Source organism: Daphnia magna, linkage group LG1, assembly GCF_020631705.1.
Source record: "Daphnia magna isolate NIES linkage group LG1, ASM2063170v1.1, whole genome shotgun sequence".
NCBI classification, from domain to species: Eukaryota; Metazoa; Arthropoda; class Branchiopoda; order Diplostraca; family Daphniidae; genus Daphnia; species Daphnia magna.
The window spans coordinates 13039751-13066896 of NC_059182.1; the positions used below are offsets into that span (position 1 = coordinate 13039751).

General features: G+C 38.5%; 7 protein-coding genes and 1 long non-coding RNA gene across 11 annotated transcripts; 3 read left to right on the forward strand and 5 right to left on the reverse strand.

Moving 5' to 3' along the window:
- The first annotated feature begins 4303 nt into the window (after positions 1-4303).
- LOC123469660 (IST1 homolog) lies at positions 4304-6260 on the forward strand. The gene is made up of 6 exons (XM_045168816.1): positions 4304-4504; positions 4610-4723; positions 4787-4893; positions 4954-5345; positions 5404-5829; positions 5907-6260. Exons 2-6 carry the CDS (start codon positions 4677-4679, stop codon positions 6090-6092), a joined length of 1158 nt encoding a protein of 385 aa, XP_045024751.1. The 5' UTR covers positions 4304-4504; positions 4610-4676; the 3' UTR covers positions 6093-6260.
- A 308-nt stretch (positions 6261-6568) lies between these two features.
- Positions 6569-6964, reverse strand: LOC123475252 (ras-related protein Rab-39A-like). The gene is made up of 2 exons (XM_045177692.1): positions 6805-6964; positions 6569-6741 (listed from the first exon to the last, which is right to left on the reverse strand). Exons 1-2 carry the CDS (start codon positions 6962-6964, stop codon positions 6569-6571), a joined length of 333 nt encoding a protein of 110 aa, XP_045033627.1.
- LOC123469654 (sarcolemmal membrane-associated protein-like) lies at positions 6870-10052 on the reverse strand. Of its 2 annotated transcripts, XM_045168801.1 has the most exons (14): positions 9880-10052; positions 9585-9806; positions 9379-9516; positions 9263-9313; positions 9129-9195; positions 8987-9068; positions 8759-8926; positions 8480-8622; positions 8177-8411; positions 7892-8116; positions 7765-7831; positions 7427-7492; positions 7104-7217; positions 6870-7027 (listed from the first exon to the last, which is right to left on the reverse strand). In XM_045168801.1, exons 4-14 carry the CDS (start codon positions 9279-9281, stop codon positions 7005-7007), a joined length of 1209 nt encoding a protein of 402 aa, XP_045024736.1. In that variant the 5' UTR covers positions 9282-9313; positions 9379-9516; positions 9585-9806; positions 9880-10052; the 3' UTR covers positions 6870-7004. The 2 variants fall into 2 exon arrangements, with proteins under 2 accessions (XP_045024736.1, XP_045024737.1); XM_045168802.1 differs by lacking the exon at positions 7427-7492 and having other exon boundaries at positions 9880-10049.
- A 515-nt stretch (positions 10053-10567) lies between these two features.
- On the forward strand, positions 10568-12700 carry LOC123475261 (rho guanine nucleotide exchange factor 3-like). Its single transcript, XM_045177738.1, has 3 exons — positions 10568-10572; positions 10642-11503; positions 11606-12700. Exons 1-3 carry the CDS (start codon positions 10568-10570, stop codon positions 12698-12700), a joined length of 1962 nt encoding a protein of 653 aa, XP_045033673.1.
- A 6066-nt stretch (positions 12701-18766) lies between these two features.
- LOC116934940 lies at positions 18767-19486 on the reverse strand. The gene is made up of 3 exons (XR_006642952.1): positions 19348-19486; positions 19158-19275; positions 18767-19092 (listed from the first exon to the last, which is right to left on the reverse strand). It is a non-coding gene; the product is annotated as an uncharacterized LOC116934940 (long non-coding RNA).
- A 533-nt stretch (positions 19487-20019) lies between these two features.
- Positions 20020-21744, forward strand: LOC123469662. Of its 3 annotated transcripts, XM_045168836.1 has the most exons (5): positions 20020-20179; positions 20247-20466; positions 20518-20589; positions 20755-20888; positions 20953-21744. In XM_045168836.1, exons 2-5 carry the CDS (start codon positions 20271-20273, stop codon positions 21613-21615), a joined length of 1065 nt encoding a protein of 354 aa, XP_045024771.1. In that variant the 5' UTR covers positions 20020-20179; positions 20247-20270; the 3' UTR covers positions 21616-21744. The 3 variants fall into 3 exon arrangements, with proteins under 3 accessions (XP_045024771.1, XP_045024762.1, XP_045024772.1); XM_045168827.1 differs by having other exon boundaries at positions 20518-20888; XM_045168837.1 differs by having other exon boundaries at positions 20247-20375; positions 20518-20888.
- Positions 21745-24042: 2298 nt separating this feature from the next.
- LOC123469668 lies at positions 24043-24949 on the reverse strand. Its single transcript, XM_045168839.1, has one exon. It carries the CDS (start codon positions 24946-24948, stop codon positions 24130-24132), a length of 819 nt encoding a protein of 272 aa, XP_045024774.1. The 5' UTR covers position 24949; the 3' UTR covers positions 24043-24129.
- Positions 24950-24976: 27 nt separating this feature from the next.
- LOC116934906 lies at positions 24977-27005 on the reverse strand. The gene is made up of 6 exons (XM_045168842.1): positions 26957-27005; positions 26668-26890; positions 26527-26607; positions 26311-26460; positions 25526-26235; positions 24977-25471 (listed from the first exon to the last, which is right to left on the reverse strand). Exons 2-5 carry the CDS (start codon positions 26854-26856, stop codon positions 26089-26091), a joined length of 567 nt encoding a protein of 188 aa, XP_045024777.1. The 5' UTR covers positions 26857-26890; positions 26957-27005; the 3' UTR covers positions 24977-25471; positions 25526-26088.
- Positions 27006-27146: the final 141 nt, after the last annotated feature.

Genomic DNA, 27146 nt, shown 5'->3' on the forward strand with positions numbered 1-27146 from the left:
GGTTAAGTAGTAGGTTAAGATCTTGAATTGAAGCGTAGGGTGTGTTGGGTTACATGGGTCTAATTCGATATTGTTGGACTACGAAATGTAAAAGAAGTTTAAAAACTCGTTTCCTATTTAAAGTGTTAGGTCCTTTACATGGTCCTTTTTTCGTTCACCGTTGTTACTCGACTTGTTTTCTCGGTGTCTTGTTTTGCTATTCTTTCTCATGATTTTCTGAACAATCAAACCATTCGTTGAAAGCTACACAAAGCTTATGTCTCCCTTCAATTTGCTATAAGCACCTTCTCCACTTAGTAACAAAGATATTATACCCATTGAAAAGTTATCACATGACAAAACACGAAGTGCAGACAGCCTGTTCGACCAGTTTAAATGGACGTCGTAAACCACGCCGCTCTTTCAATGAGGGTGTACACTATTCAAAAATGAACGAGACGGGCAGTGAAAACGAACATGCTGAGAAAACAAGTCGAGTAACAACGGTGAACGAAAAAAGGACCATAAAGGATCCAACCCTTTAAAAGGGGGCGAGTTTATGAACTGCTTCGACAGTATGCTCTTGACGATGCATTCAAAACTTGCACTCCCCCGTAGGAGTCAGATCCTTTACATATACGCCTTTCGTTGCCGTTTGTCGCTCGTTCTCGTTTTCTCAGCATATTTCGTTTTCACTGCCCTACACTATTCAAAAATGAATGAGACGGGCAGTGAAAACGAACATGCTGAGAAACAAGTCGAGTAACAACGGTGAACGAAAAAAGGACCATAAAGGATCCAACCCTTTAAAAGGGGGCGAGTTTATGAACTGCTTCGACAGTATGCTCCTGACGATGCATTCAAAACTTGCACTCCCCCGTAGGAGTCAGATCCTTTACATACACGCCTTTCGTTGCCGTTTGTCGCTCGTTCTCGTTTTCTCAGCATATTTCGTTTTCACTGCCCGTATCGTTCATATTTGAATAGTGTACACCCTCATTGAAAGAGCGGCATGGTTTACGACGTCCATTTAAACTGGTCGAACAGGCTGTCTGCACCTCGTGTTTTGTCATGTGATAACTTTTCAATGGGTATAATATGTTTGTTACTAAGGGGAGAAGGTGCTTATAGCAAATTGAAGGGAGACATAAGCTTTGTGTACCTTTCAACAAATATTTGATTGTTCAGGAAATGATGAGAAAGAATAACAAAACAAGACACCGAGAAAACAAGTCGAGTAACAACGGTGAACGAAAAAAGGACCATGTAAGGGACGTAACCCTTTAAATGCGAAACGAGTTTTTGAACTTCTTTTACATTACGTAGTCCAACAATATCGAATAAGACCCCGCAACCCAACACACCCTACGCTTCAATTCAAGATCTTAACCTAAAACTTAACCTAACTTAACCTACCTTGAATCGAATTGCAGAGTGTGTCGGTGCCGGAGAGTCTATTACCCAGCACATTGTTTGAAAACGAATGTCGAAAGAATGCAGAAACTCGCGCCTCTTCCTCAGGAGTCAAATCCTTCAAATATACGCCTATCCTTACTGCTGTGTTTCTCTCGTTATTGTTTTCTCAGCATGTTTAATTTTGGCCTCCCTACTCTTCATGTCTGAACAGTTTACATACTGGTTGAAAAAGTGGTGTAGTTAAAGGTGTCAGGTGTTTGGTCTAAGGAACAGAAAGAATGATAAGAAACGAAAAAATATGGAGAAGATTGTATTTTTTTCGTTTCTTATCATTCTTTCTGTTCTTTACTCGTTTTCAGAAGAATCCATGATTTGATTTGGTGTCTAAAATTCCTAAATTTTTTCCCCTTTTTTTGTGTTATATTCTGATTTTCTGTATCTTTGACAACCTTTTGATGTTTTTTGTGTTCTGTTTTCTGTCGGGTGCCATTTTCTAGTTGGTCGACATAGTCTTTTGTCACTTCAAGTACATCATGGACCCGTCCATCAGACTTTCCCTTCCGTGAGGGAAAATGAGTGGCCTTCCAGTTTTTCCATTTAGACCCCAATTTCCCAAACTTGCTCTTCGTTCTAGCTGTGGTCGACATGGAATTTTCAGCTGCAGTCGGTTCTTCTTCAGCCACCGATGTTTTGTCGATTAATTCATTTTGTATCGTATCTCGTTCAGAGGCAGGTATGTCGCTTTCCTTATTTTCAAAACTTTCTTTAACAACGGGCTTAGTAACTGAAGGTGACTCACAGTGAAGGTCGGGTACTTCCGTTGTTATAGGGCCACTGTCGGTTTGCGGGAAATACGAAGACTTAGTTGTTTCATGGTACTGGTCATGGATACCGATAGTCGATAGTAACTCTGCAGATATGTTGAGGTAATGTATGTGGAGAACTTGTGCACTTTTTCTGAACATTTCCGGTATGTCTTCGGGTCTCTCTGAAATTCCGGGGATGTAGAATAGATGGGTGTGTAGGACTGTCGTTATCGTTTCTTCGAACCGCTTCAACATTTTTTCTAGTTCTTCCTTCATAGTGGTAAACCGAACAAAAAAAGGAGGCTCCCTTTTTCGGAAATAAGGGAAATAAGTGTAAATCAGCTTTTCCCATTTCGTTCTCACTGGTTCTGGAGGGGGATCCCTAAAGTAATAGGATGTATATGCTTCATCGTCATCTTCTTCTGATACTTCTCCTTCAGTGTTCGCCTTCCGTGAAGGGAATTGAGCAGCAATCCACTTTTTCCATTTTTTTATTAATGTCCCAGACCTCGTTTTCATTAATTTCCAGAACTTCTTTTTCATTTTCACACCAGGAACAGGCTCAATAGGCCTAGCTGAAGCTGATTCACAGGAAATGTCAGGTGGTTCCGTTATTTTAGGACCACTGTCTAGTGGTGGGACATACCAAAACATAGGGTTCGAGAGAAATAATTCCTTTAAATAAAGGAAATTACCGTAAAACATCATGTCGCAGTACTCTTTACCACCCAACTTTGACAGAAACTCCGTAATTCCATGTATGTCGGTGTGGAAGTGGCGAACTACCGAAAATTCTGGGGGTTCTTCTGGCACCTTATGGATTCCAGGGATGTGGATGACATGGGTGTGGAGAACTGTCGGAAACATCTTTGGACCTGGCATCCCTGGATCATCTGTGCAAGTTGATTTAGGTGTCTCCTCTTCTGGCGTACGGTTGTCGAATGGATTGCGGAAGAAAATTAGCTCACCATTTTCTAAATTGTTAGTTGATTGGTTATCATTCAACTCTTCCTCGTTATCGAATTCAAAAACATCTGGTAGGATTGTTCCGTCGTCCATTCTGGGTTTTTTGTTTATTGGCGAGATTTCTAGTTTAAGGTCTGGTTTGGAAAAGTAACTGTGGATAGTGGGTCTGGTTTTACAACTTTCTTCTTCCCATTTCGGGCTTCCGGGTGTGTGTCTTTCATCGGTTACGCTAATGTTATTGCATTGAAGTACCATACCACTGCGTGGCTTCCAATACAAACATAACCAAACAAAGCAGGTTAGGATTGCCAATCCCAAAATACCTTCCATTTTGGAGATCTGTATTTGTTAATGATTAGCGAATGTATATTTTGCTGACTTTGGATGTCTACTTATAGAAAACAAATGCTGATGACTCGGTAGCAGACCACCCTTTCACGAATATATCTTTTTTTTTATAAATTGAACGAATTATTGTTGCGTTTCAATTCCTACAATATATTTCAAAATATATTACGCACATATTTCAATTTAAAAAAAAAATGTAAAAATACTTCTTGTATTAGTTTTCTTGACAATTGCTAAACTTGAATCGAGCAGGGGCAGAGGGGAGATGTATAACTACATTACCAGATACCAGGAAGTACACCGAAAATTGCGCCATTTGCGGCGTTGCCAAATTCTTTTTATTTTTATTTAAAAGCAGAAACATACCGTATGGTGTCAGCCAGTACCAAAAACGTCTAATCTCCGAGTCTGTCTCCCGCTCTTCACCGTTCACCTTCACAGTCACTGCCTCATTGGTCGAGTCATACAATACAAAACATGATGTTGGAACCTAGGCAATGCCGCAAACGCGCAATTTTTCAAAAGAGGGTAAATTTAAAACATAAATAAAAATTCCCAAATTGCACCGTCATTTTTATTTTAGTCCCAAAACATCGGGAATAAAAAGGAGCCCTAGTGGATTTACTTTTCTAGCACACGAACTGATAATTAAAAATCCAAAAAATAAAAAAAAGTCTTTTGCCCTATCACCTCTGTAGACGACCGGCCTCCTAGACTAGTGAACCTAGCGGGGAATCATGGAACCACTTAGTAAACACTCGCCGTTTTCCCGTACAGAGAGTCCCATACGGCGATCGTGTACCTTGCTATTATATCACGGTCCGACAGTCTACAATAGATTTTTTGAGATTGGTGTTGTTGTTTTTTGCTGCAGGTTTTGTTCTCAATCGCTCTATTGTGCTTTGAAGTGGTGTTGGGATAGCGCTCTATTCCTGTCTTGCCTTTCGTTTTTGACAAGCTTAGTGTATTCTTTTATATTTTAATTTGAGGTAAAAAGATTTTGTTATTCATGTTTTTTAAATTATGTTTTTTAAATTAATGTCATCATTCGTTCGCCTTGTTTCTGGATGACTCATACGTCTTACGAAATTTAGGAGTTCACGTCTTAACATCTCCCACATATCTTTGCTATCGTGTGTTGGATCCCAAGGAATAAACATCATGTTTGACAGTGGACCCAATTACAGCAAATTAAAAACAAACCTGAGGTTAATTCCAGTTCTTTGAATGTTATTGTTCATTTTGTGAAACAGCTTTCTTCCAACTTTAAGATTGGCTGTCAACCGCCTCAAACTTCTGGAGAAAAAAAACACAGAGTTGGCATTGAAGGCTCGCAAGGAAATTGCAGATTACATTGCTGCTGGTAAAGCCGAAAGAGGTTAGTTTTATGTTTTATCTATGTTGCTGCTACTTTAGTTGACATTGTTTATTTTTCCAGCAAAAATTCGAGTTGAACAAATTATTAGGGAGGATTATCTAGTTGAGGCTATGGAAATCCTAGAGATGTATTGTGATCTTCTTTTAGCCAGATTTGGGCTTGTACAACAGATGAAAACTTTAGATGAAGGATTGGCTGAAGCCATATCAAGCTTAATTTGGGTAGCTCCACGAATGCAAGCTGATGTGGCTGAATTGAAAATAATAGCTGAACAATTAGGCATTAAATACGGTAAACCGTACAGCTTGGCTTGTCGCGATAACGCAATAGGCACTGTTGCACCCAAGTTAATGCATAAGCTTAGCGTGCAAGCACCGCCCAAAATTCTGGTAGAAAAATACTTGATCGAAATCGCCAAAAACTACAACGTTTTCTATGAACCAGACCCGCAGGTAACCAACTAGTGTTTTAAGAAATAATATCACGAAATTATGCAAGCTTCAATAACAGATCATGCGAGAGGCGGCTGCTGCTGAAGAAGCGCTTCTGATCGACTTTAACGCAACTGAAGCTGGAAAAATGGGAGGAGGTAATCTCGGATGGGTCCATCCAGGTCAAGCAGCCGGGGCTACTGGAGGCCCACCGCAAGGATGGATGCCACCACCTAATGCAGGCTTCGCTCCTTTTCCTGGTGGCGCATATGGACCAATGAGTGCCATGTCTCCACCTCCACCTTATGGATACCCATTGCCACCGAGTTACCAGCAACAGGAAAAACCGCCGATAGCATCAGCTCCTCATCCCTTGATGGACGAAAAGAAATTACCTTCGTTTAATATTCCTCCAAATAATCTAGGAACAAACAGTAACGCATCATCAAAAGATAATTCACCTACTGGTAATAGCAATAGCAAACCGCTTAATACGAACTTACAGGTATAGCTTAGCCAGGGAAGGTTGATTACCAAACGTGAACATTACACAATAAATGAATAACCGTTAAATGACTACAGATAAACCAACATCCGAAACCGAGTCCACGAACAAAGATAAATAGTCCGTCACCAGATATGGACCTTCCTGATCTGCCGTCCGTTCCTCAGGATAACTTAGCTGCACCAGGCGAAAAAGACGCGGATGATGACATTGATTTTGACGATCTTACCCGTCGTTTCGAAGATTTAAAGAAAAAGAAGTAGCCCGAATTTGTCATCAAAGCTGCCTGAAAATGAGTAATTTCCAGATTTGGCGTAACTCGATATCTACAGGACAATGTAGCGTCTCCTGGAAAATGAGTTATTGTTTACACTTTCGGTGTGTGCTTGTCAATCTTGTTACATTTATCAATATAAATTCCTTACGTTCAATATTGATGTTATATTTTATACGCCATTTAAGCGTAGTGATTAAAGTATCGACATTGTTAAGAAAGAATCACGAAGCAATTGGGGTTTCAAAGACTACATGTTCGGACAAAACATGATCACGTGGTTAATTACAATCGGAATCTTGCTGTGGGGCATCTCCACTAAATGGTTAAGGGAACTTCAAAGTAAGATTGAGCCTATAAAGTCGTTGAATTATTTTCCTGTACAAGTTTCCCTATAGAAGAACGTCATGTCATGTAAATATACAATGTCTAAAAAAAACTTAAGGAAGAAAATAGAGAAATAGTTCAGCAACACGTTGTCCTGGCAGCTTCGGCTTCTACTAGACCGTAATCTCGGCCGGCTCTTCGATAACCAGCTTTAACTCCATCCCATCCGTCGTGGATTGAGTATTCTCCTAGCTGAACGCGGTTATAAATTTCCTGGCCAACAATACGAAACGCTTCTTCCACATTTTCACCTATGCATCAAATGGGTTATTACAAAATAATAGTTTATTAGTTATTACTAAGGCTACACATACCTGTTTTGGCAGAAGTTTCAACAAAAGGCATTTCATTGAAGTTTGCAAACCTTGCAGCTTCTTCACTTGACACTTCTCTTTGGTCTTTCAAATCCAGTTTACATCCAACAAGGATAAAAACAGCTCTGTGTGGCTCAATATGTGATTTGGCTTCATTCATCCAGACTGGTACATTTTCAAAGCTCTTCCTACAGCAAATGTCATAAACTAAAAGTACTCCAACCTATATATGTATGGGAGTTGAGAGAGGTATTATAAATATATAGATATATATTATATTAATTAAAATTCTGATTTACCGAATTCCTGAAATATGACTTTGTGATTGATCGAAACCTTTCTTGACCTAAAATAAAAGCAAAAATAAGAGTACTCGAGTACTCGGCACTTGGCGCGCGTTTCTTCCAAAAGCTCTGCAATAATAAAAACACGAAATATTATAGATACAGTCAATATGTGGAGACCAGCAAATATAAAGCTTGGCGTGATCAATTTGGCTGCAAAAAAAGGGTGGGGATTGCAAATATTCTATGTTAGCAAATGACAAAGCAAAGAACAGATGTCGTGCAGCAAGAAAGCATTACAAAGCTGAAATAGTGCCACAAAGGGTTAGTTCAATCACCTTTTAAAATTACACTACAACATGCCAATTGCCTGCGGTAAAGATAACAATCCCACGTGCATCGACCTACACAATCGCCAAACAAATAAATCAGGTATCTAAACTGGTTACAGGCATATTGGCCAAGCCCTAATACTCCATTATGTGAGGGTTTATGCATTAGTTGTGTAACGGGTACGTAAAAAGAATTTAATAAAAGGTCATGGACATTGAAATGCAAGGTATCACAATGAATTATAAGAAGGGCCATCCAATTCCAGAATGATAAGGCAACGAAATCCAAAACCAACAGAAAGAAGATACGATGAAGGATTGAAAAGGGAGCACGCATTCAATACCTTGTAGACGATCAACTTCTTTTGACTTGTATCCAATAGGATCTGGGACGAATTCTCCATTCAGATTCTGAGCCATAGAAAAAAAGCCAATAAGAAAAGATGCAGATAACGGTAGATGTTGATTTACGTTTGCGAGTGATGTTTTAAGTTGTGACTCAAGTTGGACCACACGTTGTCTTAACGTTTCAGTTTGATTTTCTTTGACATTGTTACTCTTATCTTCAACTACATCTCCGCCGATTTCATTTTCATCTTTCTTTAGTTCTTCTGCTACTTTCATGGAATCAAGACGTAGTCTTAGATTGGCGAGCTGCTCTTTGGTGAAATCGATTTCCGCCTGCCTGCTCTCCACCTGTTTTACAAATAAGAACGTTATACATGAAATTTCAAATGGAAAGATTTTAAAAATTACCTGGGCTAAAAGAACCATTTCTTTTTCTTCAGCTTCACGAAGTGCGTCTTGTCGCGACTGCATTTCCTGTTCATGACGAAGTTGTTGGTTGTCTGCCTCCTGCAATTTTCTCTTGTACGATTGTAACTCGTCTGATTCCTTTTCGAATTTCTCAGCCAGTTCTAATATTTGTTCATTCAACTTATCATTTAATTCTTTCATATTGTCGCGTTCGTCTTCGGCATTACTCAACGATCTAGTAATTTAGAGAAAAGATATCTAGTGAATTATTATCTCAACTACGAAAACAATCACGCTACTTACCGTTCGGTTTCCTGCAATTTTTTTAATGTCTCCATCTTTTCCGTGAGCACTTTCCGCAAAGATTCTTTAGAAACATCCTGATAAATGTTTTTCTCGTCATACAACTTTCGGATCTCCTCTCGTAGTTTATCCTCGTGAAAGTTCTTTAGAAAAAGAACGGCAAACGACAAACTCATTCTTTACGTAAGCTTTATTAAATTATTTTTTAAGTTTTATTATATATCCTAAGAAATTTCTATTCTATATTTAAAAAAAAAGAAAAAAAAGGAAAGAACGTACTTTCGATGAAACGACAAGTTGATTTTCAAGCGATTCTATCCGAGTTAATAGTCTGTCTTCCTCCATCAATGCTGTCCAGCCCATTTCAGCTGCTTCACGCGTAGCGCTCACAATACGCTGCAAGGATCCTAATTTCGTTTCTAAAACTTGTTCTCGAATAACCGCTTCCTTGAATTCGATAAAAAATTTTAGAAACGAGATCGTGACAGGCGTTTCCCAGGTAGATACCTGTATCCATTGGTTAAGTTGGTAGAGATCTTGTTTGCCAAGTTCACAACTATCTTCTTCTTCTTGGATGCCTGTTGAAGGACTGGAGGAAGAAAGTATACATTAACTATAAGACTCAATTTGGAATAGGAAACTTACAAACCTGGCTTTGGCTTCTTTGCCATCAGGTAAATATAACTTTACAGTAGCTACAATACAACCATGAGTAACTTAAAAAAACAAAATTTAGAATGATTGAAGCAATCTGTGAAAACATAATAGTTATGATGTGAATACCTTTTCTTGAATTTTCCATAACATCTACCCCAAACTGACTTGTAAATAAAACTACAGAAAGAAAGATATGGGAATTATTAAACTCACTTGGAATGGAGTAAATTACTTGGGAATACCTTTCCATCTTTATACCACAACAATGCATAATTCCTAGATAATACTTTACAATCAAATATGGCATTGTTAACAGCAGGCTTCACTCTAGCCACTGACCGCCCAACTTTCATGGCACTCTCCAGGCTGAGATTTCTCTCCTGCACAAAAAAAGTTTCTTAATATTCAAAATATCCCAAAGTCCACCTGGCAGAGTTTTATGCTATACCTGGAAAGGATGTGAATTTGGTCGGCAGATAAGTGTAGCTCTAGGAACCATCTTGTTGGATTCCTGTCCCCCATTTTCGGGGAAATCTTTGAGGGTCACATTGTTTTCGTCCAGTGCGGAGAGAGAGACGGATCGGGGTAGGTCAAATTCGATCACAACCATCCGGCCAGCCTGTGATTAATGAGTGTCGAACTCCGGGAAGAGCCGCCCTTCCTCGTTTCACTATTTTGAAAATAACATGCAGACTACTTTAAGAGAGAGGAGTGTGAAGTTATTTTCACTATCGTTTTTCAACCTGAATACTGTGCACTGGTTATTGATAAAACCTAAAAAAAAATCAATGGGGTTTTTCACCAACACTCAGTGCGACAAGATTTCCTCAACTACATCCCTAATCATTCTTAAAGTTACGGCCTAAAACTCACGTATAAACCACGCACAACTTCATTAAACTTGATTTCTCCCTAAAGAAAGTGAGGCCAGAAGGGAGGGGTTTAAGGGGGGTAAGGTGGCGCTATCTACTGTAAATATTAATTGAGCGGAAGTCGGTCGTGACATCTCTTGTAAGAAAAAATCGAATCTAACAACTTGAAATATAATATAGCTTACAGATGCTTTGACTTATTCGAGGCAATTTTGTTCTATATTTTTGCATAATATCAGCTGTTGCTTATCTTTACGTGTACGGGCTTCTCTTTATGAACAAATCATATGCAGCCCATGCTCGATTTGACATTGCAATCTCCAAGAAAATTAACACGAACAACATTTAAAAAAATTTTTACTTGAAATATGTGTGAAATATCTGCCACAAATGGACAAGCAACAGAAATCTTAAAAATCTTAAATTTTTTTTTTGCAAAATAGCATTTTCGAGTAAGGGGTGGTTTGCTACTAAGCCATAGGCAGCACTTGCATATATAAGTAAACTCCTAATTCAGCAATTTCAACTCGCTAACCGATACAAAATACAAAACTTTAAGATGGAGTACTTCATAGAATTCACAATCTTAAGTTTCTCTATTTTCTTTTGTTATTTGTATTGGAATCAGCGTAGGATTCCATTGTCCTGCTCGTGTAAATGCAAGAAGACCTGCATAGCCGACGAGACAAATAACCCAGAACAACCAGATCAGAACAACCAGATCAGAACAACCAATCAGCGTAGGATTCCATTGTCCTGCTCGTGTAAATGCAAGAAGACCTGCATAGCCGACGAGACAAATAACCCAGAACACCCAGAAAACTATGGAATCGGACCCACTGACGACCGAGCACCGTCACCGGAAAGGTGTGGAGCCGAATCCGTTCAGCCGAATCCATCACCAGTACGAGAAAGTTGCGAAACGCCACAGAATAATCGCGAAACGATACCGGAATGTCAGGAAATATACTTGAAATCCACGCAACCCAGTGGAATCGACAACGAACTTGGTTTGAACAAGGAGCAAACGGTGGCTATTAGCCAACGTCAGCAATGTTCCGAAAATTCAGCGATTCTTCCCTTTCGTCATCGGTTCGACGAAATAACATCAGTGGCTTTTGAAGAAAATGAATTGACGGATGAAGAAAACTATGGAATCGGACCCACTGACAACCAAGCACCGTCACCGGAAATGTGTGGAGCTAAATTCATTCAGCCAAATCCATCACCAATACGAGAAAGTTGCGAAACCATACCAGAATGTCAGGAAATATACCTGAAAACCACGCAATTTAGTCGAATCGACAACGAACTTGGTTTGAACAAGGAGCAAACGGTGGCTAGCCAACGTTGTTGGCAAAATTCAGCGATTATTCCCTTTCGTCATCGGTTCGACGAACTTACATCAATGGCTTTTGAAGAAAATGAATTGATGGATGATGACTCAAAGGAAGAAGAAAGCATCCAAGAGAGTGCGTGTAATAATTTCAGCGAAGTTTTGTGTCCGGCCACGGGGGAAAATGCTGGTGAAAAACCAAACCAAAATGATTTTTTCGTCTTCAAACATAAAATCAAAAATGTTTGGTCAAAATTGAAGAAAATTTGGACTTTAAGACAGTCTCCAAAGTTGAAAAAATATCGACCTCCGACTTTTAAACCTACTAGACAAAGAACTACCCAGCTATGGAGTGAAACATGGGGTAAAAAAACAGCTTTATCGCTGACTCCCCAAGAATTGAATAGACAAGAATCAATCAATGAAATATTGCAAGGCGAGATCCATTTTATCGAAGATCTCCTGATGATACAAACGGTTTATCACCAATCACTGGTACACCTTGGCTACATTTCCCGTAGTGAGGCAAACCTAATATTCGGTTGGATCCCGACGTTTATCTCAATCCACACAGAGTTTAGAGACAGAATTTTAAAAGCATTAGGACCAAATAGCTGTTTCACATACTTTGGTACGTCCGTCCAAGAATGGATTCCTAATCTCAAAATCTATTCATCCTATTGTTATCAGCTGATTGAAGTTAAAAAGCTGCTAGACGAAAAAAAGAACTCTGATCCTCTATTTGAGGATTTCCTCAGACGTTGTCTGGAGTCCAGCTTTTCACGGCGTTTGGATCTGTGGAGCTACCTGGACGCTCCCAGATCCCGTTTAATGAAATATCCCCTCCTATTGACCCAGACACAAAAGTTTGGAAAAAACAACCACAATGAATTCAAGGCACTTGAACAAGCTCTTCAAATGCTTCGCGATGTTCTAGACCAAGTAGACAGATCAACGGGACTTGCAATATGCAAACAGGTAATCGATAAAATTGATTTGCCTGAGGAAATGACTACAGTTTTTGAAGATGCCAACACTGTTATGTGTAGAGGAGAACTCGAGACCTGTCAAGGGATCAAGCTTCAATGCTTTCTGTTCAACAGTGGGCTGGTCCTCACCAGAGCTGATTCCAGGGGGCGCCTAAATCTCTACGGGAATCCCTTTGAAGCAGGACACTTCAAAATAGTTGATTTAGGGAGCGAGGTCCAACAAAAAACTAACAGAAGCAAACTTCAAACGAGGTATTTACTTCGAGTCGATACACCGTCGGAAAGTATCACATTGGTCACTCTCGACGAAACCAATAAGAAAAGGTGGATGACTAGTCTTTCTACAGTCGTGAACGGAAAGGTCTAGTAAGGCTTGTTTCTTCGCTAGAAATTAAAAAAAAAAATTAAAAAAAAAAAACAAAATTAAAATTTTCTTCCTACCTAGTTTTGGACATGTTCTCGCCCTGAACAAAAACTCTTTCTGATGAATAATCAAATAAAGCCTAGAGTCCCTTCGATTTCCAAAAAGCACTATCTCTACTTGGTGGGTTTAACTGAAGAACCAGCGGAATGATAATTAAATTTTTCAACCCTTTCAAAGGCTTTAATATTGAAAAATTTAAAAATCATGCATATGGTGCTATACCAATCTCTACGGAGTAAAACCTACCGAGCAAGAGAAAGGCTACTTTGCAAGTTTAAGGTTTCTTAGGTTCTGCGATCTGTTTAAGAGGGAGTTTTGCAAATAAAAACTAAAGTGACACATTTAATATTTTTGACCCGAAATCTCTTTCAAATTATTGTAACTTCGTGAGGAACTAACTTCCGCCTCAGTCTACGGACCAAAAAGGAGCACGGGCAGGGCCCCGGGGGCAGTTCCCGACGGCGCTCAACCGTGAATAACCTGCATTGGTTTTACAATTGCATGAAGGTACGATGGAAATTTAATAGAACATCCTAATAGCATGTGAGTCTACATATTGAAAGAAACAACTATGTAAAAAATACGCTAGTCCACCTATCCCTCGGCCCTGAACGGGCCCAAAGTTACTTGTCATTATTTATCATAGCATAAGAATTCTGGCTGACGTCCAACGAGAATCGTAAAATTTTGTTTTTTCCAGTTTTCTGTATGAATGAGCACTGTACACAAACGTGGACGGACGAAAAAAGCTGCGTAGCTCAACATTGCCTTTAACGTAGAATAGTTCAAAATGATGAAAGAAATCCTGAAAAGTCGATTTTTACACGTTGTAATAACTGAAGTGACAAAAAAGTAACTCAAAAGCCCATCCAACTGCGCGTTCCAAAATAATTTTCAAATGGCTATCACCCAATGGTCTCGTAACTCAATAGTCTCTAATAACCCCGTGTTGATTAAAAGCACCCAAACACGATCAGCTGCGTAACTGTGAATCATTAAATGAAATCATAAAAAGTTTTAATGGATGAAAACGGGGTTTTTTATAGAAGAATAAACAAATTCCGTTACCCTTATCTCTTACCAATGTGCCATCATTTTCCTAAGTCTTGCAATAATATTTTTCTACTATTGTAAATCATAACATTGTGAAATACTTGTGAAATGTTGCTGCTGGGGATGTACAGCTCTCATAAATAATTATCAGCTTAATACAATTTTTAAAACTAACATAGACTTGTATTATTTTTATTCTACTATTTTTCGTATTTTTTGCTTAAAAATATTGGGGTGTACGAATATTTTTTCGAGTTGACAACCCGCCGACTTATTAGCCTTCACACAATAATTTCTAAGTAGACTATTCTTTTATCTGTTAGTATACTTGCTTATGAATTATAACTTTTATAATATTAGTTTAAGTGATGTATGAGAATATAGCTTACTTAGAGTAATTCATAATAAATCAAAAACTTTATTGTGGTAATAATTACATGAAATATGTTTATTCGAATTTGTAAAAAGAAACAAATACACATTTTTTCGCAAAAGTTACGTCCATGGTTGGAGACATAACAAATTGAAGGGAGAAAACAGCTTTTTGGACTTTAAACGAGTGGGCTGATTGTTCAGGGTATGATGAGAAAGAATGCCAAAACTAAAGACACCGATAAACCATGTCGAGTAACAACAAAGAAACGAAAAAAGAACCGTAAAGTACCCAACCCTTTAAAAGGGGGCGAGTTTTTGAACTGCTTCTACATTTCGTCCCCGATAATGTGATAATGTATTCAAAACTCGCACTTCCCTGTAGGAGTCAGATCCTTTACATACGCCTTTCGTTGCTTTATGTGTCTCGTTCTCGGTTTTTCATGAAAATGAATGAAAATGGCAAAACCAGACATTGAGTTAGGTTTAAGTTAGATTTACGTTAGGTTAAGTAGTAGGTTAAGATCTTGAATTGAAGCGTAGGGTGTGTTGGGTTACATGGGTCTAATTCGATATTGTTGGACTACGAAATGTAAAAGAAGTTTAAAAACTCGTTTCCTATTTAAAGTGTTAGGTCCTTTACATGATCCTTTTTTCGTTAACCGTTGTTACTCGACTTGTTTTCTCGGTGTCTTGTTTTGCTATTCGTTCTCATGATTTTCTGAACAATCAAACCATTCGTTGAAAGCTACACAAAGCTTATGTCTCCCTTCAATTTGCTATAAGCACCTTCTCCACTTAGTAACAAAGATATTATACCCATTGAAAAGTTATCACATGACAAAACACGAAGTGCAGACAGCCTGTTCGACCAGTTTAAATGGACGTCGTAAACCACGCCGCTCTTTCAATGAGGGTGTACACTATTCAAAAATGAACGAGACGGGCAGTGAAAACGAACATGCTGAGAAAACAGGTCGAGTAACAACGGTGAACGAAAAAAGGACCATAAAGGATCCAACCCTTTAAAAGGGGGCGAGTTTATGAACTGCTTCGACAGTATGCTCTTGACGATGCATTCAAAACTTGCACTCCCCCGTAGGAGTGAGATCCTTTACATATACGCCTTTCGTTGCCGTTTGTCGCTCGTTCTCGTTTTCTCAGCATATTTCGTTTTCACTGCCCTACACTATTCAAAAATGAACGAGACGGGCAGTGAAAACGAACATGCTGAGAAAACAAGTCGAGTAACAACGGTGAACGAAAAAAGGACCATAAAGGATCCAACCCTTTAAAAGGGGGTGAGTATCTGAACTGCTTCGACAGTATGCTCCTGACGATGCATTCAAAACTCGCACTCCCCCGTAGGAGTCAGATCCTTTACATATACGCCTTTCGTTGCCGTTTGTCGCTCGTTCTCGTTTTCTCAGCATATTTCGTTTTCACTGCCCGTATCGTTCATATTTGAATAGTGTACACCCTCATTGAAAGAGCTGCATGGTTTACGACGTCCATTTAAACTGGTCGAACAGGCTGTCTGCACCTCGTGTTTTGTCATGTGATAACTTTTCAATGGGTATAATATGTTTGTTACTAAGGGGAGAAGGTGCTTATAGCAAATTGAAAAGAGACATAAGCTTTGTGTACCTTTCAACGAATATTTGATTGCTCAGGAAATGATGAGAAAGAATAGCAAAACAAGACACCGAGAAAACAAGTCGAGTAACAACGGTGAACGAAAAAAGGACCATGTAAGGGACGTAACCCTTTAAATACGAAACGAGTTTTTTAACTTCTTTCACATTACGTAGTCCAACAATATCGAATAAGACCCCGTAACCTAACACACCCTACGCTTCAATTCAAGATCTTAACCTAAAACTTAACCTAACTTAACCTACCTTGAATCGAATTGCAGAGTGCGTTGGTGCCGGAGAGTCTATTACCCACATTGTTTGAAAACGAATGTCGAAAGAATGCAGAAACTCACGCCTCTTCCTTAGGAGTCAAATCCTTCAAATATACGCCTATCCTTACTGCTGTGTTTCTCTCGTTATTGTTTTCTCAGCATGTTTAATTTTGGCCTCCCTACTCTTCATGTCTGAACAGTTTACATACTGGTTGAAAAAGTGGTGTAGTTAAAGGTGTCAGGTGTTTGGTCTAAGGAACAGAAAGAATGATAAGAAACGAAAAAATATGGAGAAGATTGTATTTTTTTCGTTTCTTATCATTCTTTCTGTTCTTTACTCGTTTTCAGAAGAATCCATGATTTGATTTGGTGTCTAAAATTCCTAAATTTTTTCCCCTTTTTTTGTGTTATATTCTGATTTTCTGTATCTTTGACAACCTTTTGATGTTTTTTGTGTTCTGTTTTCTGTTGGGTGCCATTTTCTAGTTGGTCGACATAGTCTTTTGTCACTTCAAGTACATCATGGACCCGTCCATCAGACTTTCCCTTCCGTGAGGGAAAATGAGCGGCCTTCCAGTTTTTCCATTTAGACCCCAATTTCCCAAACTTGCTCTTCGTTCTAGCTGTGGTCGACATGGAATTTTCAGCTGCAGTCGGTTCTTCTTCAGCCACCGATGTTTTGTCGATTAATTCATTTTGTATCGTATCTCGTTCAGAGGCAGGTATGTCGCTTTCCTTATTTTCAAAACTTTCTTTAACAACGGGCTTAGTAACTGAAGGTGACTCACAGTGAAGGTCGGGTACTTCCGTTGTTATAGGGCCACTGTCGGTTTGCGGGAAATACGAAGACTTAGTTGTTTCGTGGTACTGGTCATGGATACCGATAGTCGATAGTAACTCTGCAGATATGTTGAGGTAATGTATGTGGAGAACTTGTGCACTTTTTCTGAACATTTCCGGTATGTCTTCGGGTCTCTCTGAAATTCCGGGGATGTAGAATAGATGGGTGTGTAGGACTGTCGTTATCGTTTCTTCGAACCGCTTCAACATTTTTTCTAGTTCTTCCTTCATAGTGGTAAACCGAACAAAAAAAGGAGGCTCCCTTTTTCGGAAATAAGGGAAATAAGTGTCAATCAGCTTTTCCCATTTCGTTCTCACGGGTTCTGGAGGGGGATCCCTAAAGTAATAGGATGTATATGCTTCATCGTCATCTTCTTCTGATACTTCTCCTTCAGTGTTCGCCTTCCGTGAAGGGAATTGAGCAGCAATCCACTTTTTCCATTTTTTAATTAATGTCCCAGACCTCGTTTTCATTAATTTCCAGAACTTCTTTTTCATTTTCACACCAGGAACAGGCTCAATAGGCCTAGCTGAAGCTGATTCACAGGAAATGTCAGGTGGTTCCGTTATTTTAGGACCACTGTCTAGTGGTGGGACATACCAAAACATAGGGTTCGAGAGAAATAATTCCTTTAAATAAAGGAAATTACCGTAAAACATCATGTCGCAGTACTCTTTACCACCCAACTTTGACAGAAACTCCGTAATTCCATGTATGTCGGTGTGGAAGGGGCGAACTACCGAAAATTCTGGGGGTTCTTCTGGCACCTTATGGATTCCAGGGATGTGGATGACATGGGTGTGGAGAACTGTCGGAAATTTCTTTGGACGTGGCATCCCTGGATCATCTGTGCAAGTTGATTTAGGTGTCTCCTCTTCTGGCGTACGGTTGCCGAATGGATTGCGGAAGAAAATTAGCTCACCATTTTCTAAATTGTTAGTTGATTGGTTATCATTCAACTCTTCCTCGTTATCGAATTCAAAAACATCTGGTAGGATTGTTCCGTCGTCCATTCTGGGTTTTTTGTTTATTGGCGAGATTTCTAGTTTAAGGTCTGGTTTGGAAAAGTAACTGTGGAAAGTGGGTCTGGTTTTACAACTTTCTTCTTCCCATTGCGGGCTTCCGGGTGTGTGTCTTTCATCGGTTACGCTAATGTTATTGCATTGAAGTACCATACCACTGCGTGGCTTCCAATACAAACATAACCAAACAAACCAGGTTAGGATTGCCAATCCCAAAATACCTTCCATTTTGGAGATCTGTATTTGTTGATGATTAGCGAATGTATATTTTGCTGACTTTGGATGTCTACTAATAGACCAAGATCGGATGCTGAGTTGCCAAGGCTGAATTCCGACCTGGGGTATTTTTCCTCTCGGGCCCTATAGGAGGGAAATGAAAAATAATATATTTAATTAAGTTGTAGTTAGTTTTATTACAAAATCTTTTGGAATCGTGTACTATACCTCTGTGCTGATATAATACAAAATATTTTATCTCCAAAAAAGCTGTTATTTTTCCAGGAACTTTTTTGAAAGGTACTGGTTTACAATGTACCGTAGCAGACGTAAAGAAATTGACTGTGACTAGTGACTGTAGTGTCAAACTGTTTTCGTTTTTTATGTCATGAGTAGTGTAGTTTGTGATGTCGGTAATGAGTTATTTGACACAATTAGTCTTTTTAAATTATCTGATTATGCTGAAGGACTTATTCATAAGGAAAAAGAAATTTACTTAGAAAAACTGTGCAAGTGCAATGTAGACTGTCCCTACGTACTGCCAAAAGAAATGTGGCAGAAAACTATCAGTGTTATTGAAAAGTTTTTACCACCTATAAGAGAACATGAGCTTTACATGTATTTAATTGCAAGACAGAGCAGGGATACAAAAATGCAACTTAATGCAATCAAGACCATACATGAAGCAATCAAGTACGTGGAAAGTGGTTGGGTCTCTGCGCTCTCAGCAATCCATTTGGAGGATGGCAAAGTTCTTGTACCTTGTACCTGACCATGAAGAATTTTTATTTCCCTCGGGAGTCATTGTTGGAACGCTGTTACTTGAATAAAGTTTCCTTTTTTGACAGATTCTTCTTGTTTCTTCAGACACTTCTTCTCCCTTGCATGACGTATTGAGATCCGCGATTTTGTTTATAAGAGCCTAGCAATATTGAATAAAAAGAGGATTAATAATAAAATGTATTAGTAACTTTTTATTTTACTTACTACTGAACGTCTGGGGTGTGTGTCTAACCATTGATTTTCCTTTGCAGTGCAAGGTAGTGATGTAGCACTAATTACACTGTAAAGAACTGCACAAACATGACAGCAAACAATACCAAGCCTGCAATGAAACGTAAGGTAGTTTGTTAGTTAAATGTTGCTTTATGCTATGAATTATGAACACATAACTCACCCAGCTGTACACTGGCAATGGCCAGCAATTATGGTTTTATTGCTACTAATACTTGACATAAAAAACGAAAACAGTTTGACACTACAGTCACTAGTCACAGTCAATTTCTTTACGTCTGCTACGGTACATTGTAAACAAGTACCTTTCAAAAAAGTTCCTGGAAAAATAACAGCTTTTTTGGAGATAAAATATTTTGTATTATATCAGCTCAGAGGTATAGTACACGATTCCAAAAGATTTTGTAATAAAACTAACTACAACTTAATTAAATATATTATTTTTCATTTCCCTCCTATAGGGCCCGAGAGGAAAAATACCCCAGGTCGGAATTCAGCCTTGGCAACTCAGCATCCGATCTTGGTATAACTACATTACCAGATACCAGGAAGTACACCGAAAATTGCGCCATTTGCGGCGTTGCCGAATTCTTTTTATTTTTATTTAAAAGCAGAAACATACCGTATGGTGTCAGCCAGTACCAAAAACGTCTAATCTCCGAGTCTGTCTCCCGCTCTTCACCGTTCACCTTCACAGTCACTGCCTCATTGGTCGAGTCATACAATCATGGTGTAAAAGGGAGGTGTACCAACTCTTCAGTTAAGAAGGGTATCTCTTGTGAAGGCTCTTTGTGGTACCAGTAGGCATTGCTAGGTTATCTATAGTAAACGCCATCTCTTGAGCTTGTGAGCAAATGTTACCTTCGGATCAGTCGTCAACGGTTTTCCATTAGTCGTACTGAAAGTTTGAACACATTAATGGCGTCGTTTGGTTGACGCCTTGATAGCGTCTTTCCAAAAATGGTGAATAAATTGTGCTTCAAAAAATTGCTCAGGTTGTAAATGTGCTTAAAGTATACTTAAGCAAATGGAGACTAATACTTTCCTTTTTATGTTTCTCAGTTTGCCGGGCACACTGTCTACCACATGTTCTATCAGAGAGTATTTGAGCATCAAAGGTTGCTTGGTTTGAAATTGGTTCCCAAGTTAAAACTTGCTCACATTTGGCCATCAACCTGGCAGAGAATGACGGTAAGCTTGGCCACACAGCTGTACTCCAAACATATGGCCATGGCTTTAAAATATTTAAGAGACGACAAAAAAACAGCGCATTTATTCAATGGTACCTTATTAAATCTTCCAAATTTCTAAATCTAACTCATTATTTTATTAGGATCGGAAGCTACAGAAAAGCTTACAAAGCTTATTAATGACACATTTGACATTATGAATGGACGACACAAGGGTGAGTCAATTAATGGGAACAACTGGAATAATTTAGTCGAAATGGAGGGAAAGGTAACAAAGGGGAAAAAATCTGTACTCGAAGACATGCTAAAAATAATAGAGTTAACTGAGGAGTGCCATCGCAATCCTGGAAAACGTCCAATAATGGCCGCATTTGCGTCAGATACGACTCTAGATGGCTGGCGCTTGTCTATCCGTAGCACCATTGACTTGACAGAAGAGTTATTGAATCCAAAAAACCCTTTAGAGAAATACGATTTCGTACTGACAGCAAAATGGAACCAAGACGCCTTAGAGGTATATATTTGTTTAAAAAAAAATGCAAATAATCGTTTAATGAACTATCCTTTTTTGCCTATAGATGACTTTTGGGCGCATACGTTCAGTCGATACACATCCAACGGCTACAAGTTTTCTACATATTATCAGGATGATGTCATTGTACACACCCGCGAAGATACTATTGCGGAACGCAAATGTAGAAAATGATGACCATATTAGGGTGCTCGTCGATTTTAAGGAGTGTCTCATTAAAAAATTCCGCGACAATGCTAAGGCTGCTGCTGATTTAAGGGTAGCAATGAAAGATGATTTAATGGAAGAGCTGGGAAAGCGTTACGTGAACGAGTTGCCCTTGTCCAAAGAAGATAGAATCGGTAACTTTCTCATATACGATGTAGCAGGTTACATGGTGAAAACGAGAGAAAACCTTTTCGAGTGTGAGGCATGCAGACAGACCGTAATTACCAAAGAAGCAGATCTACCAAGTGATTTTGACGCAGATGCATACACGAGAGCTCGAACCAAAGGTGGACTGGTGTTTGTCACCCTGTCAATGTACCAAACTTTGTGCGCAATTGAAAAAGTTGTCTCAAACCACTTTAAGTCACTTAATCATATTTATATCACTGATACATTCCAAGAGTGTATAGCAAAAGTTAAATTAACCAATGTACTGCCCCTTTTTTGTGATACTCATCGCCATTGTAATATGGGAACTTTAATAATGGAGTATGTAAAGTGAGATATTATTTTGAATCTAAACGTTTGAAAGATGTTTTATTGTCCAAAGAACAAACAACAGTCCAGGCGAGTTTCAAACTGGCCAAAAATGCCCATACAAGAAATTTAATACAAAGTAATACTTAAACTATCTTTTAATTTCTTTTTAAATATTGAGTGTGATCATACAGTACTTGAAATATATTTTTTTCCAAACAAGAAAGATAATAACATTAATTTTGAAATGCCATCTTATTGCCATGGGCCGTAGCGAATGCCGATAGGGATGGATCCACTGTTTTGGACTTAGAATATTTTTCAAGTGGGTTTTTCATTTAGTTCAAGATCGGCCACCAGGCGTCTCTGACGATAGATAACCTTGTACCACGAAGAGGCTTCAGCTGAGATACCCTTCTTAACTGAAGAGTTGGTACACCTCCCTTTTACACCATGATACAATACAAAACATGATGTTGGAACCTAGGCAACGCCGCAAACGCGCAATTTTTCAAAAGAGGGTAAATTTAAAACATAAATAAAAATTCCCAAATTGCACTGTCATTTTTATTTTAGTCCCAAAACATCGGGAATAAAAAGGAGCCCTAGTGGATTTACTTTTCTAGCACACGAACTGATAATTAAAAATCCAAAAAATAAAAAAAAGTCTTTTGCCCTATCACCTCTGTAGACGACCGGCCTCCTAGACTAGTGAACCTAGCGGGGAATCATGGAACCACTTAGTAAACACCCGCCGTTTTCCCCTACAGAGAGTCCCATACCGCGATCGTGTACCTTGCTATTATATCACGGTCCGACAGTCTACAACTAGGGGCCCTCACTCCGTTCAGGAAGTTCCCGATAGGGTACGGCCTGGTCGCCAATTTCCCATAATATCTCGGAAACCGTTTGCTCTTCCGGCAAAACAGACTCCGTATACATGTCCTATGAGGCGTGCACTGATCATCAACGCCTTCATCCCGCCTTTCCACTTTTGTCAAAATCGGCCAAAAATGACATCTCTTGAAATTCTCCAAAAATCAGACGGTATAATCGAAATTGAACGCTGATTTCGATTTGGTCATTGGTTTTCTCTTTAGACTAGCCGTTAAAAAAATTAACGAAAACAGTTCTGTTAGCGCACCAACTTCATTTATGGTTTTTAAAATGTAAATGAAAAATTATAAGACCAATGGAAAAATAAACCGGATTTCCGTGATTTTTTATTCAATTCTGATTCGAATTCATGTATTTTAAGCAAAATTTGAAATTTGGCCAAAAATGAAAAAGTGGGAAGGGTATAGCCTTCCCACTTTTGTCAAAATCTACCAAAAACGACATCTCTTGAAATTCTCCAAAAATCACACGGAATAATCGAAATTGAACGCTGATTTTGATTTAGTTATTGGTTTTCTCGTTAAACCAGCCGTTTCAAAAATTAACGAAACAGTGCTGTTAGCGCAACAACTTAATTTAGGGTTTTTAAGGATTAAATCAAAAACTATAAGACCAATAGGAAAATAAACCTGATTTTCGTGATTTTCATTCAATTTTGATTCGAATTCATGTATTTTAAGCAAAATTTGAAATTTGGCCAAAAATGAAAAAGTGGGAAGGGTATAATATAGCCTTCCCACTTTTGTCAAAATCTACCAAAAACGACATCTCTTGAAATTCTCCAAAAATCACACGGAATAATCGAAATTGAACGCTGATTTCGATTTAGTTATTGGTTTTTTCGTTAAACCAGCCGTTTCAACAATTAACGAAACAGTGCTGTTAGCGCAACAACTTAATTTAGGGTTTTTAAGGATTAAATCAAAAACTATAAGACCAATAGGAAAATAAACCTGATTTTCGTGATTTTCATTCAATTTTGATTCGAATTCATGTATTTTAAGCAAAATTTGAAATTTGGCCAAAAATGAAAAAGTGGGAAGGGTATAGCCTTCCCACTTTTGTCAAAATCTACCAAAAACGACATCTCTTGAAATTCTCCAAAAATCACACGGAATAATCGAAATTGAACGCTGATTTCGATTTAGTTATTGGTTTTCTCGTTAAACCAGCCGTTTCAAAAATTAACGAAACAGTGCTGTTAGCGCAACAACTTAATTTAGGGTTTTTAAGGATTAAATCAAAAACTATAAGACCAATAGGAAAATAAACCTGATTTTCGTGATTTTCATTCAATTTTGATTCGAATTCATGTATTTTAAGCAAAATTTGAAATTTGGCCAAAAATGAAAAAGTGGGAAGGGTATAGCCTTCCCACTTTTGTCAAAATCTACCAAAAACGACATCTCTTGAAATTCTCCAAAAATCACACGGAATAATCGAAATTGAACGCTGATTTCGATTTAGTTATTGGTTTTCTCGTTAAACCAGCCGTTTCAAAAATTAACGAAACAGTGCTGTTAGCGCAACAACTTAATTTAGGGTTTTTACCACTACATTTACCCCCTCTTTTCCCTATTTTTCAGATGTGTTCCCATCTTGCAGGGTTTCACGATGGGCTCTATACATACCCCTCTTTTCCCTATTTTTCAGATGTGTTCCCATCGTGCAGGGTTTCACGATGGGCTCTATACATCTGAAAAATAGGGAAAAGAGGGGGTAAATGTATAATTTTATTACCATACCAAAGAATTAGAATAAAATTTTGAAATAATTCACGGGATACAGGAAGGGGATCTAGAAAATTAAGGTGTACAGTTGATGACGTAAAGTTAAATACAATTCCCCGCTTCATTAACGATTTGTTCGTTTGATTTCCATCAAAAACGACATGTTTAGCAATTGCGCCATGATTGTGTAGGCATGCAAAAGCTTTGATGATTAGTTCTACCAAGATAGTACCAGAGGCACCACCTTTGGTACCGAACCAAGCGAAAGGTTGTATCCAACCAGCTAAGTAGGGTCGGAAAACAAATACCAGGATATGGTCAGCAAGGCCATTGGGAACCAAGTCGGAGATTTCTCCACCATAATCTACAGTTCCCTTCCAAGTAAGAGTACATGTGTCGAAATCGATTCCTTTGGCATTTGCCATCTCGTCTAACATTACTCCACCCCAACGTTCATGTGCAGATTTTCCTGACATTGCTTCACAAATGTTTTCCAAGGCTAGTTTGTTGAAGCCCAAAACACATTGTGATGAGCTCATTAATCTTCGTATGGTAGACAATCCTGGCAGCGGTAGGAGCTGCATTTCTCGTAGGAATTTGTAGGCTCGGCTGCTTTTCATCTTGAACAGCACACAGTTGATGAGATAAACATTTTCATACCTCATAGTGTTCCCTTTTTTATCTTTAGCTGGATCTATTGAACCCTTAACAAGAAACGTGCGGACCACCATTTGTTCCTATAAATGATAAAACTAAATGAAAAAAATATGTGTAATAAAATCTAATACAAAAGTTCTAATGAAACTAATCTCAAACAAATCTCGATTTTGAATGCTAACGTTTACATTTTTTCTTAACACATAAGGAAACATACAACATAATAATTGTTACATTATGGTCAGCAAACAAAACACAAATTGCGATATGAAATGAAAATTACAGGAGACTAAATAATGCGCAATTAAATTGTTTGTAAACAGAATGTAAAAAAAATTGTCAGTCGCGAATAATAACTTTCAAATCAAATTTGGAGAAAATAGTCATTGAAAAAAGAAATGATTAAGATGTAGTAAAATAAATCACCAAATGTCATATAAGAAACATTTAATGAGCTACTAGCTACTTGAAAATAATAAAACTACCACCATTCACCATTTCTGAAAGATGTCCCATCTGGTTCTGAAAAGCACTTTTCTTTTCCTTCAAAAGTTTCTTGCAGTCACTGCGTAAATTTTGCACATTTAGGTTGCTTTTCTAAAATGGAAATTATTTCATTACAAATCTGAATGATTTTTTTTAATCAAATACCTCAAGTTTCTTTTCCATTGTGTTCAGCTTGCTTCGCAATTTTCGACATTTCTCGTTCATTGTTTCTTTTTTCTTTTTTAATTGCAACGTTCCTATCTTCTGCAGAAAATATCTCTTCAGTGCCCGGCAACGCGTGCATGATGTAGCGACATATATTGTGTCAAAGACATATGCACAACTTTTAGAACGCCAATTTCCGTTTTTGTCTTTCACACCAACGAAGTCATCTGAATATTTTGTTAGCTTTGCTGATGGGATAGTGATACCCTCGCATGGCTTCAGTTTGTCGAAGAACTGTATAATGGTGGAAAGCCTTTCAAACGTTGAAAATTTCGGCGGTAATTCGCAATGTGATATACTAATCCCATTGAATAGGTAGAACAGCTCTCCCGATAAACGGACAGCAATGGTTTTCACGATGACTGTGGCTAATTTTTCAGATTTACCGTAGCCAGTGCAAAAAACAGTTTCAAGTCCTTGGTTGAAAGACCACCCCCAAGAAATGGAAGGTAGTCTAACGAATGAAGACCAGTAGAGCAGCGAGCGTTCGTCACACAAAGAAATTACTGTTGTGGGTCTTGTTTCGGTGGTATATGCTTTATAGTTGTTGGCGTCTTATCGACTACTTCTGGAACCAAACACATAAATCGATTTTGTCGAACGAGATCAAGGGGATTGGTTTCACCAGGAAACTCACTTTGTTCTTCAACCTGGTCAAGAGGGAAGTAATAAAAAGATTAACAAACATTGCCTTAGCTTTGAACAAAGTGCTTATATTCTTATACCTGGCTTAGGACAGATATTGTTGTAGGAAAAACAATTGACATAGGTTCCTCAGCCAGCAAATATCCATGCATTGGCACAGGATTCTCAATAATGTCTGCCGTTGCTAAAACTAACTCAGGATCAGAAGAGATTTCTTCATGTTTAATTGCCTATTCAATAGATAACGTTCAGTTATTTTAAAAAATTAACTTGCTTTCTGTACTACATGCTTTTACCTGGACCTGATGTGAAAAAGTTTTAGGTAGCAAAACTAGCACAGCTTCCTCAGGTGGCTTTGCAAGTACCAGATCAGGAGGCTTAGTATAGAACAACAATCATTATATTGATCTCAATAATAGATATTAATTTTCTTGTACCTGAGCAAGAGGTGGGCTACTTTTAGAAATTACAGCTACCTTAGGCATCATTACATTTTCTTGCTTGCCACAAATTGGTAAATCCATCAACGCTCTCCTTTTCTGTGGCACCAAAGTAGTAGCTTGATCACTTTCCCTTGTTGTTCGTTTCATAACTAGTTCTTGGGGATAATCACTGGGCAGCAACATATACTTGGGATAAGAACCCGTTTTCAGTTTCCACCTTACAAAAGGATGAAAAACATTCCAAATTTCTTTTCCCTTTTCAATTTCCTCTGTATTCTATTACTCTGCCTTAATACATATGTAGTGCGACCATGTTGACAGCCTCACACGGCCTGTGGAAAAACCAGTCCATTGCCAGGCGACGCACAAAGCCCCGCCTTGAAAACAACTTCGCGGCCTGATTTTTCCCTATCTTCATGACCGACGCGCCATCTCTCTGAAAAAAAATCTCCCAAAACTTCGAGTCGCTCTTA